Source organism: Pyxicephalus adspersus, chromosome 5, assembly GCF_032062135.1.
Source record: "Pyxicephalus adspersus chromosome 5, UCB_Pads_2.0, whole genome shotgun sequence".
In the NCBI taxonomy this organism is placed as follows: Eukaryota; Metazoa; Chordata; class Amphibia; order Anura; family Pyxicephalidae; genus Pyxicephalus; species Pyxicephalus adspersus.
Window position 1 is genome coordinate 135,079,466 of NC_092862.1, and position 20,754 is coordinate 135,100,219.

Sequence of the window (20,754 nt, forward strand, 5' to 3'; positions counted from 1 at the left end):
ATGCAGTGGGTATTATCCTAGAGCGTATGTGCAGGAGAGGGGTTTGGAGGGTATGGTGGTGGGAAATGTATGTGCAGTGCCGAAGGTATGACAGTGGGTAGTAGGTGCAGGAAAGACGTGAGTAGGGTATGACAGTGGGCTGTATCTGCAGGAGAGGCATACAAATGGAAATACAAGAGACAGTAGGTCCAGGGGAGGAGTGTGGGGGGTATAACATTGGGCAGTATATGTAAGAGAGCAGTGCATATGTTATGAAAGTGGCCCTTATGTGTAGAAGAGGAGTGCAGCTGATATAACAGCAAGCAGTTTGTACAGGAAAGAAGTCAGAGGCATGACAGCAGGCAAATATACATGGAAGGTCTGCAGAAGGAATAACAGGGGCAGTATGTGGAGCAGAGGCATGCAGAGGGTAATACAACAGGCAGTATGTGTGGGAGAAGAGCGTAGGGGGTATGACAGTGTGCAGTATGTGCAGGAGATGAGTGCGTATTATATGAAAATAGGCAGTATGTGCAGTAGAGATGTCCATGTTTATGACAGCAGTTAGTATATACAGAAGAGGATTGTGAATGTTCTGGCAGGAGGCAATATGTATAGAAGAGGGTATGCTTAGGGCAGTATATGCAGGAGATGATTTGTGAATGTAATGCCAAGGGGCAGTATGCAGGAAGAGACTCTGGCATATGGCAACTGACACCATGTGTTTTATTTTTCCAATGAGTTCAGCTTGAAAAAAATGTTGCCATAACCAACAAACTATACTGGTAAAAGTTGGAACTGGTGAAAAACCTTAAAAATAACTTAGAGAGCCAGTGAGTTTTATTTCTACATTCAAGTTATACAAGGGAGCAAACTATTTTCTTTTCTTTTTTTCCCATTATCTCCGTGTCAGTGGATTTAAATGTGGTAAATGTTCCCGTCCAACTCCGGCTACCTAAGATCACCATTGCCTGCCAAGTTAAGGCTGACAAATGGGGAACAGTTGTAATTAATTTTGTCATCTTTTCATAGACCAAGAGGTGACTACAGTAACTATAGATTGTAATTGCCATCAGTGTCACATAAAATGTGCTAATATTAAGTTCAGGCTGAATTTTATTGCTGTGGATAGCCATAAATTGAATGGTCAGTCATTTAAATTACCCAGCAAAAAAAGCATTTTTTTTTTTGCTTTTATTTAAAAAAAAAAAAAACACACACACTGAGACAATGTATTTGACTTTAGACCTCCTAAAACTAATTGCATTCCTCTCAACAGATGCTGGAGGGGTTGTAACCTAAACGTGAAGTTTTTTTGACAGCCTTATCATAATATAACAGTTTAAACCTCTCTAAACTCATTAGCTTGCTATTCTTATAGCGCATCTTAATTTAGTTATTTTTGTTCGCCAATGCGCCCACGAGATAATTTGCTTGTTGTGACACATGTCAGTGAATTTTGGAGGAGGCTTTTTGCATCAGGAAGTCTGTGTACAGCTGGAGATATAAGTTTCTTTTTAATATATTTTGGAGGAACGTGTAGAAAATTGTTTCTGTAGCTGCTAGGCAATGAAAACAGGGCATGTACTTGCATGCACTGGGAAATTTTGACCAAATAAGTATACACAGATTGCAAACTGTTAAAGCTACAGTCCAATTAAAGAAGAGTGGAAACTGACCCAAAAAAGGTCTTTCCCTTTTACTGATATACCATGGCTTGCTCTGGGCTATGTCTGGGCTATGTCTGGGCTATGTCTGGGCTATGTCTGGGCTATGTCTGGGCTATGTCTGGGCTATGTCTGGGCTATGTCTGGGGGTAGAGGCACCTCATTTCGGGGTGCACCAGCCAGAGCCGCGGATCACCAAAATTTTCTTGCTTTGTGATGTGACAAAAATGGCTGGGCAGAATTGCCACTGCTATGCTATAGTAGGTGCAACAGTTTATCTAAATGTATTTTCCTTTAAAAGTAAGAAAGGATCCATAGTTAAAGGGCCTTTTCTTTTAAAAACATGGAATAATGAGTTTGTTTATTGACCCAAGCCCATCAAGAACAAAATCTGTTTTTATACGATTACCCAAACACAACAGAGAACAATATCATCCCGATACGTCTGCCAATCCTCCTCTCGACAAATCTAATCACTTCAAGTTCAGAGTGTAACTATAAGCCTTGATACCTTCATCAATAATTTAGCTCTGGTTGTTTACCAGTTCTCCCATTGTTCTTGCAGAAGAAATAGATGTGGTCTGATGGGCTTTGTGGTAAAAATCAAGAAAAATATAAGCTGATTTTTTTTTGTATGTTCTAAATGAACAATTTCAGGTTGTATTTCACATGTCTGGCATGCACAGGTGAATCTTGCATAAGATGGTAAAAGGTACAAACCACTGATGCCCTCATTCCCCAGGGTAGATACCGTCTGTGTCTTTTCTAGTTGCCCAGATTCTTCCAGGCATTTAAGTCCCTTGTTAGTACATTTGTTACTCATGATGTCACCCTGTATAAATAAATAAAGGGTCCATATAGTGAACTCTGTTCCCAATTATTCACTTTGAGATCATTACAAAGAACACAAGAGGGCACTCTTTGCGTCTGGAGGAAAAGAAGTTTAAGCTTCGGATAAGGAAGGGATTCTTCACTACTATAGATTGCTTTAAGAGAAAGCTGGATAATTTTCAGCAGCACAAAATTTAGGACCATTCATGCAGGGAACATCCCATTGCCTCATGGAATCAGGAAGGACTTTTTTTCCCCTGTTGGAGCAAATTGTACCAGGGTTTTTTTTTTTTGGCCTCTTGTCTTATATGGTTTTAATTTTATGGTCCTATGTCTTTTTTCAACCTGACCTACTATGTAACTATGTCCGCGCTCTCATATAACTTCCCCACAGAATGTTGCATAGGTTTGGTGTAATCTGTGCTTACACCGTTGGTTCTATTATGAATCAGATTCCCTCAAACATTCCTTCGTTGGAATCTTCCTGTTCCATGTGTTTCGATGGTAGTAATTGATTCCCACCAGGGAATGTGTGAGGGAATGTCAGATTTCTTGTTTTATAAATAAAGCCCCAAATAAAGCATATCAAAATTCAGGAACACAAATTAAACATATGGTGGCTTACCAGTTCTTAGATGATGGCTTTGTTTTCTTGTTTATCCCTTTATTTTTCCCAGGTATTTTTTTGCAGTAATCCACCCCTGGTTCTAGGATGACATTCACACTTTTGTAACAGGACAACAAAATAGCAATAAAGAGTACAATTACTCTTCCTTCTTCATGACATAGAGCGGCATGGTTCTATAGTTCTCAAGGATAGCTAAGAACAATGTAATTGATGACAGCACAGAGGGCACATAAAATTATCATCTTCTGGCAAAATCTGCAGCTGGTTTTTTTAACCTATCAGCCAGAAATAACAAATTTTTTTCAATGGTGAATTTAAAGGGACCAAATAAGAGAGGTTTACATATACTTGACATATGTATTTCTTTCAATAAAATGGAACAATTCTTAAGCATAAAGTTTTTTTTTTTCCTTTTTTTCTGTGTAGTTCTAGAGGTTGTCTAATGCAAAATATATTTTAATTTATCTCCTGTTTTCAGCCTTGTTCTTGGTAAATCACACCTAGCTGAATGGTCACCAGCATCACCCAACTCCTACCCATGAGTTCCAGGCAGTCACAAACTTGTCCTTTGGTCCAATTAACTATGCATCTAATTAATATAATTTAATTTTAGGAAATATGCAGGGAGGTGGAAAATAAAGAACTTTTTTTAGAGGGGTTTTCATTTAGGATGCAATGCCTGAACAAAATGTATTCACAAAGTATTTGCAGAAAGAGATTACTAAGACTCCCCTTCCTCCGTAAAATTTGAATTTTCTTTAGGGATCTGCTAAATGCAAAAAAAAAAGCCTAGTTCAGTCTTTTTAACCCCTAAAATAATTTAGAGACTCAGGGAACCTGTTCTAAAATCACTTTGTTGAGGGTCAATGGGACCAATGGAAAGAATACCTCCATTACATTGGTGGTCAGAATTTGCCCCCCATACTATGCAAGCACCATTAAATGGTAGATCAGTCAGGTACAGCAGAAGCAACCTAACAACCCTGGTTGAGAATTGCTTCAGTAGACACTAGGACCAGTCATATTCTTGGTTTAGTTTTTGGCAGTTAAATCTCATACCAAAAGAAAATAAGACTAAAATATGTCCTTACACCAAAGTGTCTATATGCAGCTTTGCAATTAGAAATATATTTGAGCCTTTCTGTCTGTAAAATTCTGGTGAACAAACAAACTATTTGATCCAACAGAAATGAATGATTTCTCATTTTTTTTCCCTTACTCATCATTGAATATCTTCTCAATATGATTGTGCCCCCATTCGCCCCAAATAGCATGCCAAGATAACAAGGCCATCAATCTTGGTATATAAAAATTCATGCTTGGCCGAAGCTGTCATTTGTAGGGTTTGGATGTATCACCTCTGCGTTTGGTGGGGAAAGTTTAAGATACAGAGGTTAGTAATTACTCAGAAATCAATACTACTTCTCAGATGATCAATTGGTTATCAGGAGAAACCCGTGATGGGAGTCAGAGGCAATCCCGTGCGTTCTGCTGTCATCTCAGATTAATAGAGACATTTCCCAAGAGATGGAAAGTTGCGTTAATTTTAATTCTTCTAGACAGCAGTAAAGCACTTATCGGTGCTTAGAACAAATTGAGTCTTTGCTTAATGAGTCATTAAACACCAATGCTTTGTATATAATGAATACAACAAGACAATATTAACCAGATTCAGGCTTCTTTTGTTTGCTGCTACTTTTGTTCTTCATTTTAAAATGGTTGATTAAAATTGATCTTAAAACTAGCCCCTAGCCTAGAGGCCTGCCCAGAGAATATATGCACCCCAGGTATCTTACAGACTTCAACGCTGATAACTAATTAGAATTTGAATGTCTTTGTGTGCTGGAGAAAGCCAGTACTCCTCGGTATAGATATTGAATATAATATCTCACAATTCTAAATTGGACCTTCTGTACTTATCAAGAGAGGTATGCAAATATTACTTTGCAAGACATTATTGAAAGTGTTACATGACCAGTTATATTGATCAACAGCTGACAGAGATTCATCTTTGTGTCCGCTAATGATAATCAAAGTGCATCTAAACCCAATAATTAGAATTTAATATATTGAATGGTCTTGATTTATTTGGTTTTCATGGAAAACCTGTGATGGGCTTTAATTGAAATTAAACCAGTCTTGTTCTTGATTTGGTGGTTGCATTAGCTTTCCTGTTTAGGTTTTTTCCCCCCTTAATTTCACCAGGCAATCCTTCCACTGACACATTTACTGTTCGAGGGTGACAGTAGTACCAAGTGATTCAAAGCTAACATCCATGATGGTAGACAAGATTCTGGAAAAGGATGTTTATTATGTTCGAAAATAAAATGCTAAATCAAGGGCTTTAATAAAAAAGAAATTGCCTGTATGCAATTGTTTTAGTTGTCAGAGGTTATGTGTACCAATTCTACCTATCTATCCCCCAAATTTTGCCAAATTCCCTAGTTATACCTCTGTTTGCATAAGTAGCGTTATTGAAGGGCAAAGAAAAATTATCTATGGACTTCCAGATTGGCAAGGTTAGAGCGTGGACTTTTTTTCCCAAAGTATAATACTCTTCAGGTTTCACCCCAGAAATTTTTTTTTTTTGGGGGTGGGAAGAAGTTGTAGCTGGGTGGTCAAAACATAAAAATGTTAGTTTTACCAGTTAGTTGTATCAAGCAAGCTCCATATTGTTATTTATGTCCAATATATGATGTCTAATACCCCCTATACTCTGTTCTATTTTTATAATGCCCCCCTTCCCCCATGCTCACTGACAGTTTCCTGGTTCAAAGTAAGGGTTTTTTTTTAACCCTAAGGGGTTTTCTGACAGCCGGGTGGCTACTGAAAAGTGCTGGCATGTCTACCCGGTTAAAAGGGGCAGGGGATAATACTGAACCTTTTTTAAGGTGTCAAAATTAGATTTATTATGATTTTTGCAGCCACCATGGCAGAAAAACCATTGCCCAAACTTATAAGACAGGTATGTCCTTCACTGGTTGACCTGGGAGTGGTAAGATTTGAAACAAACACCAGGACTTCTGCCAGAAAACCAGATCAAAAGGCATGACCAAGAGATGGGAATACAACAGGTTTGATCCTGACGACATTTACAGCCCACTGATGACTGAGAGGTGTAACATTTCGCCGATCTGACCGGAATTGGAAATATTTTTATTGGATGAACTGAATTCCAATGAATACTAGAGTGCTTAAAGGCGGCCTGCAAGTCCTTATCCTCCAAAATTGGAAAGGTTTTAATCTCCCTAACGGTAATCCTGAGTGTGACTCGGGGTTAAATTTCATTACAAAAAGAGATAACCCTGAGCCACACTCGGGGTGGAATTAAGGGTTACCTGGTCCCCATGAGCCTGCAGCATCCTCCGGCATATGTGTCCTCTTGTCGATGCGCGGCATCTGTGTCCCTTGGCCTCGCATGCCCGGCGTGTGAACCTTAGGGATGAGAGGCCATGGGATGCAGATTGCGGGTGGGCAAACCACATGTACGTCTCAAATGTACTGCTTTGACATTTAAAAATACTCAAATATTTATACTGCCAGGGAGATTAAGCATTGCTTACATTGGGTCAACTTTATCTCCACATCTGGCAACAAGAATTTACATACGATAGCTTGCAAAATTTTGAATATCCTAAGCCTTGTACAGATTTCTGTATTAGGAAATAAACTTTTGTAATTGTTTCCAGTAATGGGACAACAAACAAATGCTGTTCTGTTCTTCTTCTGTTCTAGTGTGTGTATGTAGCTTTGGAAGGACTTCAGGCCTAGCTGATTGGAGGAGAATTTGCCTCTTTAACATTTTACTTAAATGAAGCAAGGCTATTTATTAAAGTTCCCCTTTAAAGTGATACAAATCCAAAGCTTACTGCACTGACTTTAAAAACTCCTAACTGTGCCAGTTTACTTATCAAGTGTACTCTGTGCTCTAAAGCTCTTTGGTTGAATATGAAAACATCCAGTTAGCTTAAATCTTATAATAATATAAAAAAAATACTATAATTGATGTTAAATTTAATTTAGAAGAAAAGAAAATATTGTGGCAATTGATGGTTATGGTATATTGCTAATTACTCTTAATTATCTTTTCAGATTACAATAACTTTGAAAGCTTTTTAGCAGTTCCCTTATATTTACAGACAAAAAAGCCCAGTCGTTGTTTTCATGTTTCTGTTAGTCCGATGCCAGCACAGCTTTATTTTCACCTGTTAGGTATATGGGCATTGGTATACAGCAGACCTAATGCGGCAGCGTGTTAAGCTTGGGAAAACAGTGCAATTAACCTCAACTGTGAACTTTAATATACTCTGGTAAGAACCAAGCATGTGGAGTAGTGTGTTCAGCTGTATTTTAGCCACTGGCTAATGTTCACTAAGTGGTTTCTGAAGTCCATTAGCAGGTAAAGATTTGCATTAGGAACCACTGTCAGGCTTGATTGCCGAAGTATGTAATTTTTCCACCAGCTTAAACGCTGCATTTCCAGTAAAAAGTGGGCAGTCTTGTGTTAACATTTCCATTTTCCAAGCTTGGGGCTGAAATAGTTGACCGTGTGCAAAACCCTTATATTAAAAAAGAAATTTAAAGCATGCATTTCTTTGCTTGATTTTATATAACTGGCAACAGGAACATACTGCTGCCATGCTAAGATAAAGAGAACACTTATGACACTAACAGACCCATAGTGAGTTACAATAAAAGGAAATGGGTGAGTGAAAAGAACTGGATGTGTATTTTATTTATTCCCCCACCTCTTAGATTGTAAGCTCCTTTTGGGCAGGTTCCTGTGCAACCCCTCTTTAATGTACAGTGCTGCGTAATATGTTGGTGCTTTACAAATACTGTTTAATAATATTAATAACATTTTTGCTGCCAATAATAAATAGGTTCTTGGTGTCCTTTACCAAAAGTCAGTAAAAATATAAGACAGGTGTTTTCGTCATCATCTTTAGAACGTAGTGATCAGAATGTTGTGGTGGTATTGTGCCTCTAACTGGCAAACAAAATCGCTCTGATTTATTAAAGCTCTCCAAGACTGGAAAAGCTAGACTATCATCGGAGAACCTTGAAGATCAGGCAAACCTGAAATAGATCTGGTCTAGGATTGAAACTATTTGCCGACTAATAGCAAATGAGGTTGAAGAAATTCATTCTAGGTTTGCTTGACCACTCTCCCATGATAGTCTATCTTCTGCAGTCTTGGAGAGCGTTAATAAACTAGGCACAATGTGTAAAGTTTTGCTTCTTTTTTTTTTATATGATTCTTACTAATTCCATTTTAATTTTTTTTAAATATTTTTAGCTGGATAAAATTAAAATATGTACAATTGTTTCATATTTACCCCTTGTTACCCTAGTAGGTGGCAAGTTCAAGTCTAGATTTAGATTTGTTACCTGCAGCAAATCAGATATGCAATCAAAAAAATCAGAAGAGAATCTCATCCACTTCTCTTTCCTGCTCAGAGAGACAGTATTCATCTTGATATTTTGTCTACAACATCAGCAACAACATCAGCATTTCCTGTACTTGGGTCCCATGCTGTTGTACTTTCACTGAAGCTCTAGATGTAGTAGCTCTTTCTCTCATTTCCTGCAGTCAGGTCTTAGGCTGTTGTACTGTCTCTGAAGCTCCAGATGTAGTAGCTCTATCTCTTTTATTCTGTAGTCGGGCCTCATGCTGTTGTACTGCCTCTGAAGCTCTAGATGTAGAACCTCTCTCTCGCAGTGCGGCAAGTTCTATTCCTGTCCTCAGGATTTTCTTGTCTACGGTGTTGTTTCATATATTTTGCCTTTGATTGAACTCGGGCAACGGCCTTACGTTTTCTCGAAGGCCTTATTACGAGCCAGAAATTTGTAAAAGAGTCCAAAAAAGTATCTAAGCAAAAGGCACACTGTCACTGAGCAATACATATATACACACATATATACACACATACATACCTCTGACATATAGCACAGCGCCGCACAAAGATCAGCGATGCACTTACAAGCGTCTGAGTGATATGTCTAGCAAGTTTGTTTGAAATGTCTCCATGCATTTCCCAGTGATGACATACATACATACATACATACATACATACATACATACATCTCTCACATATAGCACAGTGCTGTACAAAGATGACTGGTGCACTTACATGAGTCTCAGTCATATGTATGGCAAGTTTGGTTGAAATGTCTCCATGTGTTTTCGAGTGATGGTGGAACATACACACACACACATACATAAATCCAATTTTATATATATTTTCTTTTTCTCTGTGACCTACCTTTTTTTTTACCTAATATGAGGGTGAGGGACTACTTAATAAGGGGACTCATTTACTAAATGCTTGTCCAAGTCTGTGACTGGTAATGACTGACATCAGACACAACTAGACAGCTATCCATTTTCAAAAGGATACCCAAAGAAATAAGCCGCCTGTACTTCGTATGATGCATTCATTGTAAGCCCTACAGGGACATTAGAGCTCCTTGCCAGAATTTAGCCATAAACACAGAGGACCAAATTCTGCTTCCAGTATAGGAGTGGAACTATTATTTGTGTCTCAACTTCGACATAAATTCAGGATTTCATTATTGTTGGCTGTCTTCAATATCAAATACTTTCAAGAAAATAAATATGTAACAGCAGGATAGACAGTTCTGCAATCTTTAGCGTGCATATATATGAAGAATAACTCCTGCTAGATATATGAATGCAAAATGACACACTGTGTTTGAAATGCATAGCACCCATATCACTAATAGCTCATGTCTACTCCGGCTTCATACCGCAAAGATTAGCTGCTCCTAGTTCACATAAATTAATGATGTCTCTAGGAATTGTCTTCAAAAGAAGCAATTAATGTTTGCATACAGTCATTGTTAATTTATATATTGGTATTAAAAGGGAATATGGACAGAATTCATCATGTCTTCTCCTCTCTTTACCTGCTGCTAGTTTTAATAACCTTGCTAGATTCCCAACTATGAATTTGTCATAATGTCTGTGTAATTTCAATTTTGTAAATATTAATTTTATAACTTCTGTAGAGATGACAAACGTTGGGTAACAGCGAGTGCTAATGTTTTGGGGTTGCAGAAAGGACAAATCATCCATTTTAAACGCTTAAACTTAAAAAAAGCAACCCAACAGGTTCTTTATTGCAGAATGGGGCAGATGATGTCCCTTAATATTCTCAATGGGGTTAAGGTCTGGACTATGGTGACCAATCCATGTGCGAAAAGGATATCTTATGCTCTCTGGGCTACTCAATTTGAGTCCGATGGTACAGGTGGGGGTGACATAAAACATTCAGCAATAGACTATTTCACCAAATAAAACAAATCATTTATGTTCAGCTTATATGTAGATATGAATTTCTTCTTTTAGGATTCTTCATTTTGTTCTCTTTTCTGTTCTTTGTATACATGTGAACTGTAAATGCATCAGCATGCTCTAACGTCCTCCAGTCACTTATCATTGTTAGGTTTTATTGCACGACTTGAACCCTTTGTTTAATAACGTAATGCCCCATAGAGTTTCCTCTGAAGTATAAATAATTGATTAATGATTAATACTTTGTTTTTCAGCTTGCTGCTGAGATTCTAGAAGGCCTTTTAGAAGAAGACGATGAAGTAATACAGGTATGTACCTAATAAAGTACAAAAATAAGTAGATTAACTTTTGTGAGAAATATTATTATGCGCTAGCTTACCTGTAATATTGATCTGTGAATATTGCTTGAATGTTTACTTATGGTGAAAGCTTTCTGCTAGCTATGTCATCTTTATGACTCTTCATGGCTGGGGGTTGTTCTTATTCAAGTATCTAAAAAGGAACACTATTCAGCCATGGTGGTAACCACAATACAAGCCCTTATATAACTCAAACGTATGTTTAGCACACATGCAGTGCAATCTCAATCATTTATCAAATATCAGTCATCTGCTGAGCACAGACAGAATATTATGCAGCACTAACCCACATATGAGTAGCCAAGTTTTTGTTTTATATCTTCAGGTGGGGCAAGAAACACCCACAGGCCCAATCCAGAAATTCTCTTTATTGAAAAACTGAAACAGCAGGAGGGGTGGGTGCAGGATGTCTAATAGACGTATCAAGACTCACAGTCCAGAGAGGAAAATATCATCAGACCCATTCATCCACCATAAGCTACACTAACTTCCAGTTTGCCCCTTAGGTACTATTCTTTAATGCCCCTGGTTGACTACTGGTACCACTTTCTCCAATCATTTCTCCAAAGGGTAGGCCACTCTCAACAGCCCCAGTCCTTTGAGCACCCCTGTGAGATCCTGTCCTGTAGCCCTCATGCGTAGGCTCCTTCCCTTCCTGTGGGTAACCAATACTGACACAGGCCCCAGCTACAATCTCACCTCTAGGATGAGGAACTATTCCCTCCCTTGGAAATTTCCAAGTGTTTATCCTTGGTCAACAACTTGCCTTCTTGGGTGCCAATTGCCCCCAAAGGCCATAGGAACAAACACTGACCACTGGAGATTGGTTAGCAATTCATTACGCAACCCATTTTCTGTTTAAGCCTATGACTTTACATGTGTTAGCTAAAGCCTGTCACCTAAGAAGCTGTTCACTCCTAAAGATATTACTTTTGTATTTCCCCTCACTTTCTGACTTTGGCATCTTCACAGCTGGGACACAGCAAGAAAATTGAGAAAGTTTCAAACTCTTTCTTATAGAAAAACCTTGTTTTTGATGAAGTTTGTTTTTCTCAGCATTGCTAGGATAGTATACAGTTGAGAAGTCCAGAAACTTTCTTGAGTAGGACATTTCTACCAAACATTAAACTGCATACCTTAATCCTTCTCCCAACTGTGAAGCATGGTGCTGGAGATATATAACGTTGTGCCACCACTTCACAGCCTCAATGTGGAATCAATAAGGGTCTGATGAACTAGAAATCCAATAAAAAAAAATGGCACCAGTATGTCGGTTTGTACGTTAGTGATTCATGATAGGGCTCCATGCAGCTTGACTGGGATCCAAACTGCGAGAATAAATCAGGACAGAAACATTTATTATCATTTCTGCTCAAATGAGGCTTTCATTTCTTTGTCACACAGAACCCCCCTAAAATTGTCTTCATGTTTAATGTTCTGCTTCAAGACATTTTGTCTAACCAGCCGATGCCTTTTTATTTTTCATTTACTGTTATTGTTCAGGAGCCCTCCAGCACGTTACTCCTGATCTTTCCTCGCAAGCCACAAATTTCCAAACATTTGTCTTCATTAAAAGCACGTTTTGCACAATTTTTTTTCTAGATAACACATATTTAATGATTTACTAAATGCAGAAAGTGATCCATTCATTGTATTGTGCACTTCCATCTGTTGGTCTTTGTATTGTGTGCTGTACATTATGTAAAGTGACTGGCATGTTTTGCAAACACAAAAATTAACAAGCAAAATAAACAAATCGTTCTACAATGGCAGGACTCCTATTTATTAAAGCACATGAAACACAGCTGAAGTTATATAGCACATATAGTTATTAAATGCTGTATCCTTATTATAGCCAATGCTTTAGCCCTCAACCTTAAGTATCTGGTCCACAATTCATGGAAATTTTGCTATCTTGAAAATGCATTGCTCTAATGTTACCTATTCTTTAATCTTAACTCTTAAACATTTTTCTGTCTGCAGCCAGTAAGCAAAACCATAGAAATATGCCTTGCTGCCATGCATTTACCACCCTTTCATGGCACTTATACCAAATATTTTGATCACTTGTAACCTACTGGACCATAAGTATTTTACATTTGTTTCCCTATGCCCCTATTACCTCTTCTAGCTTCTCCACTACTCGCTCATTCCCTAATAGATAGAAGTTTTGCTAGGATTGGGCAACCCATAGCGCTCTGTATATAAAAATGACAAATAAGAGTGGCTTAATGCTGCATGATGAAATAAAACCTGAGCTTTCTTTATGTATATACTGCACATGTATGCCCTATGTATCTGTATGTAAGATGCCCTAACATTTTGCCACAAGCCAAAGTCTCACAGATGCAAAGGATGGATAAAACATGAAACTCTTCCTTTACATATACTTTATAGCACACAGAAAAAAGACATTTAGTAAATATTCTGTTTGAGTCCACCTTAAATATTTTAGGTGGTTCGCTTTCTGCATCTCCATTAGATTCCATCTTCATGGGTACACAGCAAGGGTTTAGACCAAAAGCTAGGTGCAGTTTAAAAATATACTCACCGTAAAACCATTTAGGTCCCTCAACAGTATAGCTCCATGTCTGAAGACTGCTAATCAATAGCTGCTCATCTACCGATGCCTTAGGCTCCCTCTTGGTGGACGACATAGCTGCAGGTTCTGTTCTATGTTTAAGGAAAGGACCCAAGTGCTGGTCAGCCAGTGGGAAGAGTTCACATAATGGAAGAAATGTTAATTATTCACTTGTTCCCATCCAGTGTTAGTCCTTGGCCATGAATGGCTTGCCCATTATGTACCCATACTGTGAAATCATCATCATGACCAGTCCTATTAGATATCAGTATGTCAAATTAATAGCTTGGTTATGCTTTACCTAGAAACAGAAGAGCTGATAGAAGATTTGTTTCATGTTTATGGATATAAAAATTCACAAAAACACACAATGGCTAAGTAAGATTGTTCTGTTGTTTTTGCACAAAACAAAATATGGAAGATCAAGGTCCAATCATGGCCAACGTTACTTGCATGGTATCTCACACATCAAGTCAATATATCTACTTTGATTCTAGGTTCAATAGTTTAAAAAATCCTGTACCCCCATTATGCCTCAAGGGTTGAGGATTTTCTCAGTTTAAAACCACTTACCTCTAAATCATTGAAATCTTTCATCATGGCCCTTGCTGGGATATTCATCACACAGATCAGATGTCTGTAGCAGATATACACAGTCATAATAGCAACCCTCCCTTCAATCTAGTCCAGTATAATTTAGGATCAGAATACAGATTCATTGCATGTTCACCATCTATCATTATATCTAACTGCTTCTGTCTCTCTTCTTTATAATTCCAAATGCCAGCAGAGATTACAGGAAAACCAGTCGCTAACTGATTAGTTGTAGTCACAATGTAAATATAGACCCTGTGGCCATTACTTAATTCCCTTATGAGATTTGTGCAACTGTCCTGAGGAGATCTCCACTGTATTGTCAGAAAACATCAGTGGGATTCCTGAGCCAAAGTAAAATAACAGATTGAATTCATACCTGAGGCTGGTTGTCTCCTGTGCATTACTTTAAACATAGTTGGCAAGCTTACTAAGGTAAAACAGAAAAAAGGCAAAATCGCGCACGAGTTTGCATGAAAATGTTGCATCCCGATCCAAATAAAACATTTGCTGATAAATAATTTTGAAACCGAAACAATCAAATAGTTATTCTGATCACAAATTCATAAAGATTTTTTTTAGGATAGGGGGGTGGCACCATGCAAATCATTCCTCGATTCCATAATGCCTATGTACTTTATGAGCTGTTGAGCACAAATACAGCTCAATATGATGGCTAATAATATCACAATGCATACAACTTTTTCATTCTCTTTGGCCATCTAATAAGAAAAAATGGCTGCTATACCAAGGATTTAGGAAGCAACAAATAAATTATAACCAGATTATATTAGGATGGGCCAAACTAAAAAGCATTTACTGTACAGAAGTTATCCATATGTCTTATTCGATTATAGATCCCCAAGATGGGGCATTGTTCATCATTTTAGGATAGCAGGTTGAGCCATACACTAAAGCCTTACGGTACTTCCTGCAGGCATCAGTGACTTCAAATTGCCCCAGGAAGTTCAGGGTCCAAAATGTGTAGGAAGACACTCTACACTATACACACTTTTCAGCCTCTTTAGAAGATAAAGAAAACGTCAAATACATTTTTCTGAAGACAGCGTAGGAGGACCACAGTTCGGTCCCCGTACACAAGACTTCAAGTATAACTCCTTAAAATTATACTCAGATATACTAAAAACGATTGAGACTCCTATGTTGTGTTACCACCATAGCTGAGAAATTGATGAAGGTTCCATCCTTCTGCTATTATGCTGTTTTATGAATGCTGTTTGATATTACATTGTCAGCAGCACAGATGTGAGGAACAATCTTTCTAACGGAGCTGTAAATACCTGACCATGGTTCTAACTTTTTGCCACTTTATCCAAAACTCTTTAACTCTATCCAAGGAAAAGTTTTGGCCGGATATATATTTAGTACCTTGTCTGCTTTTTCCTTAACTTGTCTCTTTGAACTAAAACTATAATTTATTATAGACGGAGGTGAGTACAGTGATTTGTATTTTGGCATACAAACGTACTGACCATCATTCTCCCTTATCCGGGAGAAATAATAAAAACTAAATCTTCTATATTCTCTCCCTGTCTGCCTTGCTGTTTTCCCCTTGTAATTATGCACTTTGTGACCTGAAGAATGGCCTTGTCTTGTAGGTTTGGTATCTGTTGGGATGGGTCTGTTAGCTGCAAGCCAAGGAACCCGAAGAGGAGGAAGCTTTCAAGGACTCTGCCAGGACATATCTGAGGAAAGCCAAAAAGGTAGACAGCTGCTCTGTGCATATCTTGATCCATTCTATCCCCTGTGGTTCACCTGTCACTGAAAGTAAGAGCTTCAATTCTTGCTTTCTTAAATGAGAAATGTGCACTAAGGCTGGAATATATAAAATATTCTCACCTTTTTTTTTTTTTTTGGAGAAGAAAAGCAGATGCAGCAAGATCTTTATTTGTGTTCGTATTTATGTGCGAATATGTTTTTATTGTTCGGCGCTGTGAAGTTGCATTTGTTCCTTTTCATTATGATCAAAAAGATTTGAAAGGGAGCTGGTGAAATAGTTTTCGACAAACAAGAAAGGGATTACTTTCAGGCGTGACAAAATCTTGCTTATCTTTCCCTTTTCCTTGAAACATTCTCGCCTGGAAATAGAATACTTTATTATGTTTGTTTTGTATCAGGCTTTTTCTTCTGTTTCAGCTTTGTTTTGCAAGGGTTTTTTTTTTTTTTTTTTTTGCTAGACAATGCGATTATCCAGTTGATGTTAGAGATGATAGTTTGGCATAAGCAGTCTGCATGTGGCATGTGTTTTGCTGCCAGCCCAAAAGGTGGATGGGGGTATATAAAGGTTATCGCTCGGTATACCGCTGTATTATAATTTACATTAAAGTTGGGAAAAATCCAAAAGATTTACTTGCGGAGGGGCCTGTTGAGAATAATTGTCTATTTTCAGTTCACATCAAAAGGTTTTAAATCAGATTTAGTATGTCACCCTGGGAATGCCTGGTAAAGCATCAGGGTTGGATTGGTGTGATTGGAGACCATTACACAGGCCTTTAAGTATGGTGTAAAGCACTTTGTAAAGCTGTATGTATTTTGAAAGCTAGGTGGGAAGAAGCTGTAGGCAGTGGCGGTCCCTGTATCGTGACCCAAGTTTTCAGTAACCAGCAAAAAGCATCCAAGTGGTTACTCAAAAAGTGCCGGGCGGTGCACCCAACTGAAAGGAGCTGGAGAGAACACTGAATTAAAATACAATATAAAAATAAATATAGTCTCCTTTATTTTCAACTTATCTAGTGCTTTGACTCATCTTCTTTTTAGGGCTGATAACACTGCAACAGGACTTAAAAAAGGGACTGCAGATTTGTCACCCCTGTCCTCAAACTTCCTAAAAACACTGCATGAATACTGTGCATTTTTTTCCTATCACACTTTGGGCTCTGTTGTGCAGTCATTAAAAGAAGCTCATACTTGCCAAATTCAGGTACTCATACTGCTTGCATTAAAAAAGAAATCGATAATTAGTGTCTTTTTTATCTGCTCTGGCTCACCTGCATGAAATGTGATTATTCACATGCTGTTCTGTGCTTTAGTTAATGAGTGCACAGGGGCATGTCATGTTCTCCACCCCAATCCCTTTCCTCCTTTGTCTTTCTTGACATGAATAGATAGGCGGCAATACAGAACAGTCCGCTGCAATATCTCTCCCTCCTCTTGCTCCCACTCTGAAGTGGATTCCAGTCCCTGACATATGCCATTGAATCCCCCACAAACAAGCCACAAATGCACTGTAGCACTCAAGAATTCCGCAGGTAGATAATTAACATATAAATGGTTTGCAGTTAATTTGTGACTATAAATAAGCCATTTCTTTTCTACTGCAAAGCAGCGTTCTTCCTGCTGGCTCGTGTTGACATTCAAGCACACCGATGTCAAGAGCAGATCTTACCAGGGATTGAGTCTTTCACTTAACATACAGATTGGATGAACACTCAAGATTCCAGTAATCCATTTAAATTGTATGAGCGCAGAACCTTTAAATCCCATCCCTATTACTGATGAGTTTATCTAATGCTATGAATGCAATGATGTGGAAGAATTTGCCAATATGCTCTTATGGCAGCAAAGTGGGCGAGCAGAAACTCCTTGGGGGGCATGTTGTTATTGAAGTAATGTCACAGGCTTTCCATCATGCCAGCTTCATAAATAGAAAGGCATGTAATCAACTCTATATAAATGGAGCCAGGATTAGGTTGTTTTCAAAGGAAAGCTTTCTATAATGTATCTATAGCTGTATCTATATATGTTCTCCCCAGGTCCTGATAGCTGGTATTCCACCCATAAGAACAGGCCACCAGTGGAGCCTTGCACTATACTCCAAAATTCGGCGCATGTGTTCAGTCTCTAGCCTCCCATTTGCTGCCAACCAACCACCCACTAGTAGTCTCTGGCATCCCACCCGCTGCCTAGTAAATACCTTAAATACCTGCTACCATTCTCTGTCATTTGGCCCTACTAGTTTGGGGAATCCCACCACTGCCTAGCAATTATTACCTTTTTAAACTAAAGGCACCATTTTCATGCGCATCATAGGATGATCATAATTGGTTAGTTTAATATGTAATATGTCATATGTAAACTTTATGGGTAAGCACCTCCCTAAGTCTTTGTAGAAGAAGCTGAATAGTTTGTAAAAACATTCTATTTTGTTGGGCATCAACTGGTGCTATTCTACATGTTAGGGTTGGGCGACACAATAATGTCTTTCCCATCCCCTACCTTTCTGTTGGGATAGATGGCCCAAATACAACATGTAGCCTTATTCACGCTGCGGCCAATATGGGAGTAAACCAATTAACCGACCAATTTATTTTGGTTTAGTAGGAGGAAAGCAAAAAAACCTGGAGGAAACTTTACTTTGTTATAGCTCAGAACTCTTTTGTGTCCTTTTGACTCTGCGTGTTGTTTCAAATGTTACTCCTTCACTTGTGTGATCTGTACACATATATAGCCTCAAACAGTCAGGCTCTGCTGCATTGTCAAAATAATCAAAAAACAGGAAATCAGACATTCCCTTCCTGGAATCTTCCAGGTCTATGTGTTTCAGTGGCTGTAATTGATTCCCACCAGGGAATGTTTGGAGGAATGTCAGGTTCCCTGTTTTATAAATAGATCTCTTGGAGTTTACTGGGTGGAGAACTGATTTATGACCTTATTGGTGTTCGATGCCTCTGTATTGTCCAGATCAGTGTTTCGCGACCCTTGAGGTCCAGAGGTTGGGCAACCTTGACTTAAAATATTTGACTCTCTTGTGGACCATTTTTTCCAACCTTTCCATTCTGCGTAACAAATTTTTTTTTTTTAATATTCATGAAAATAAAAACAATAATGAACAAAAACACATGAGGAAAAAACACATAAAATTTGTAATGAATAGATAAGGAATAACTGCAGAGAAATACCTTCTTCCCCTTTTCCCAAACTGTTAGATAATAGGACAATGTCTTCTTACAAAGAGAATTGTCTTTTAAAATTGATGGAAATTGGTACAAAAGTGTTGTCTTCCAATTGTGCCCATTGCAGTGCTCATGTGTGTGTATGTATATATACTTATATTTTATTTTATCTCACCTTCAACACATATATAGTTTCAATACAATGAGACCTTTAACTAAAGCATGTATGTTGCCTGTATGATCTAGGAGCTTTTGGGTTTTTCAGTGCTTCTGTGGATTAAAGACAGGTCTTCATTTACCATCACAGCTCCAATCTTCCAGCTGTCTCCACTTGTTATGTGTGATTGCAGCTTTTACCAAAAATGTAACATGCCTGCAAGACAATTCCAAAAATACTTTTTTTTACCTGTCTTGTACAAATGACTTATGAGACTTGTTACTCTTACTGCAAATTAACAATGTAACCTGCTAAATGGCAGAATCACCAGTGACATCCTGCAGCTCACATCTTGAAAAATAAATTGAAAAGATCAACCTAATGTATGTAATAATATTGGTATATTTTAATGTAGCTGTTTTATAAATACCCCAGTCTATAAATAGCTTGTATATGTGCATATGTAAATAATGGCAGTCATTTTCTCGTTCAGTAAATTGGCTGTTTTTCCTGTCAAATGAATATAATAATTTGTAATTTAATTGGCCAAGTTATATGTGTGTGTGTTTTTTTTTTTTTTTTGCTCCAAAAATAAAAACTAGTCCAAAATTCAAAAATGATCCAGAAAGTAGCATCAAAATGTATATTTGGGAAAATGTGTAATAAAATGTGTAAACCATATAACATTTTCAGAGAGAATGTCTTATTATTATTATTATCTTAATTATAAGATTTAACTTAAAAACATTTTGATGAAGCTCTTACCTTTTTTGAATATTTGTCATAATAATCTTTCATATACAAGTTTGCAGCCACTAGAGGGAGCACCTGATTGTATGTTTTTTTAAAGTGCAACTCAAAAATTAAAGATGTGCTATGTAATAGGGAACGTTTGAAAACATTCAAAGGGGTTGATTTACTAAAGGAATTTAGGATTTTAACAGGGTGAATTATTATTTTGCAAGGAACTATTAACATAGCTTAATGAATGCGGGGAAAGTTTGCAAAGAATACCCAATCACGTGCAAGGAAATCTAAAAAAGATTTTGCTTGCACTTGAGTGAAAGGTTAAAGTCAGTGAATTCTAATCTCGTTTACCAAGCTAAGTGTGTTGTTAGATCTAAGGCATTGCTGCCTTTGTTTTGCTAGTCTTAGGAGATTTTGATTAATTTTGACTGTTGTTATTGCTGATAATATTAAATATAGTATAATATATAGCCAGGCCAATTTGGTTGATCTGCATGAGCCCACAGGAAGCTGACATAATCTGAGGGGTGGGGTATTTGGATTAGGTTATATTGATGCTGCAGACATTGGAGCTCAATGATCTGGCTGTGCTGTCACCCAGGTATGTCTGAATACCAAAGCCATCTGCACAGAATTCAAATATTGGCAGATTTTTAAAACATGATACACAATAAGTAATAGGAGAACCATTATCGATTCTAATTGTTTGTACCGCATTATCTTTCCAAACAAACATTGTGATGATGATCATCTGTTGTCTATGAGTATCTTTATTCTTACTCATTTGCAAGAACATCAGATCAATCTCATTTTACTATCCAGCTTTAGGTCCTCTCCTAGGCGTTTATGGTTTGTTTGATTGCTTAATTTGATTGCTGCTACACAATACCTGTTATTGCTAAGTCTGTGAATGCCTTCCATTTATTTTCTCTTCTGAGATGGAAAGATGCAAGTATTGGCTTTTCAATAGATACCTCTCA

General features: G+C 37.8%; 1 protein-coding gene across 1 annotated transcript in view; it reads left to right on the forward strand.

Annotated features, from left to right (window-relative positions):
- Positions 1-20,754, forward strand: part of LOC140331630 (uncharacterized) — a 254,451-nt gene that overhangs the window by 203,641 nt on the left and 30,056 nt on the right. Inside the window, exons 9-10 of the mRNA XM_072412809.1 lie at positions 10,678-10,731; positions 15,577-15,681. Coding sequence (XP_072268910.1) covers positions 10,678-10,731; positions 15,577-15,606 — 84 coding nt within the window. The 3' untranslated portion in view covers positions 15,607-15,681. The remainder of the gene's footprint in view (positions 1-10,677; positions 10,732-15,576; positions 15,682-20,754) is intronic.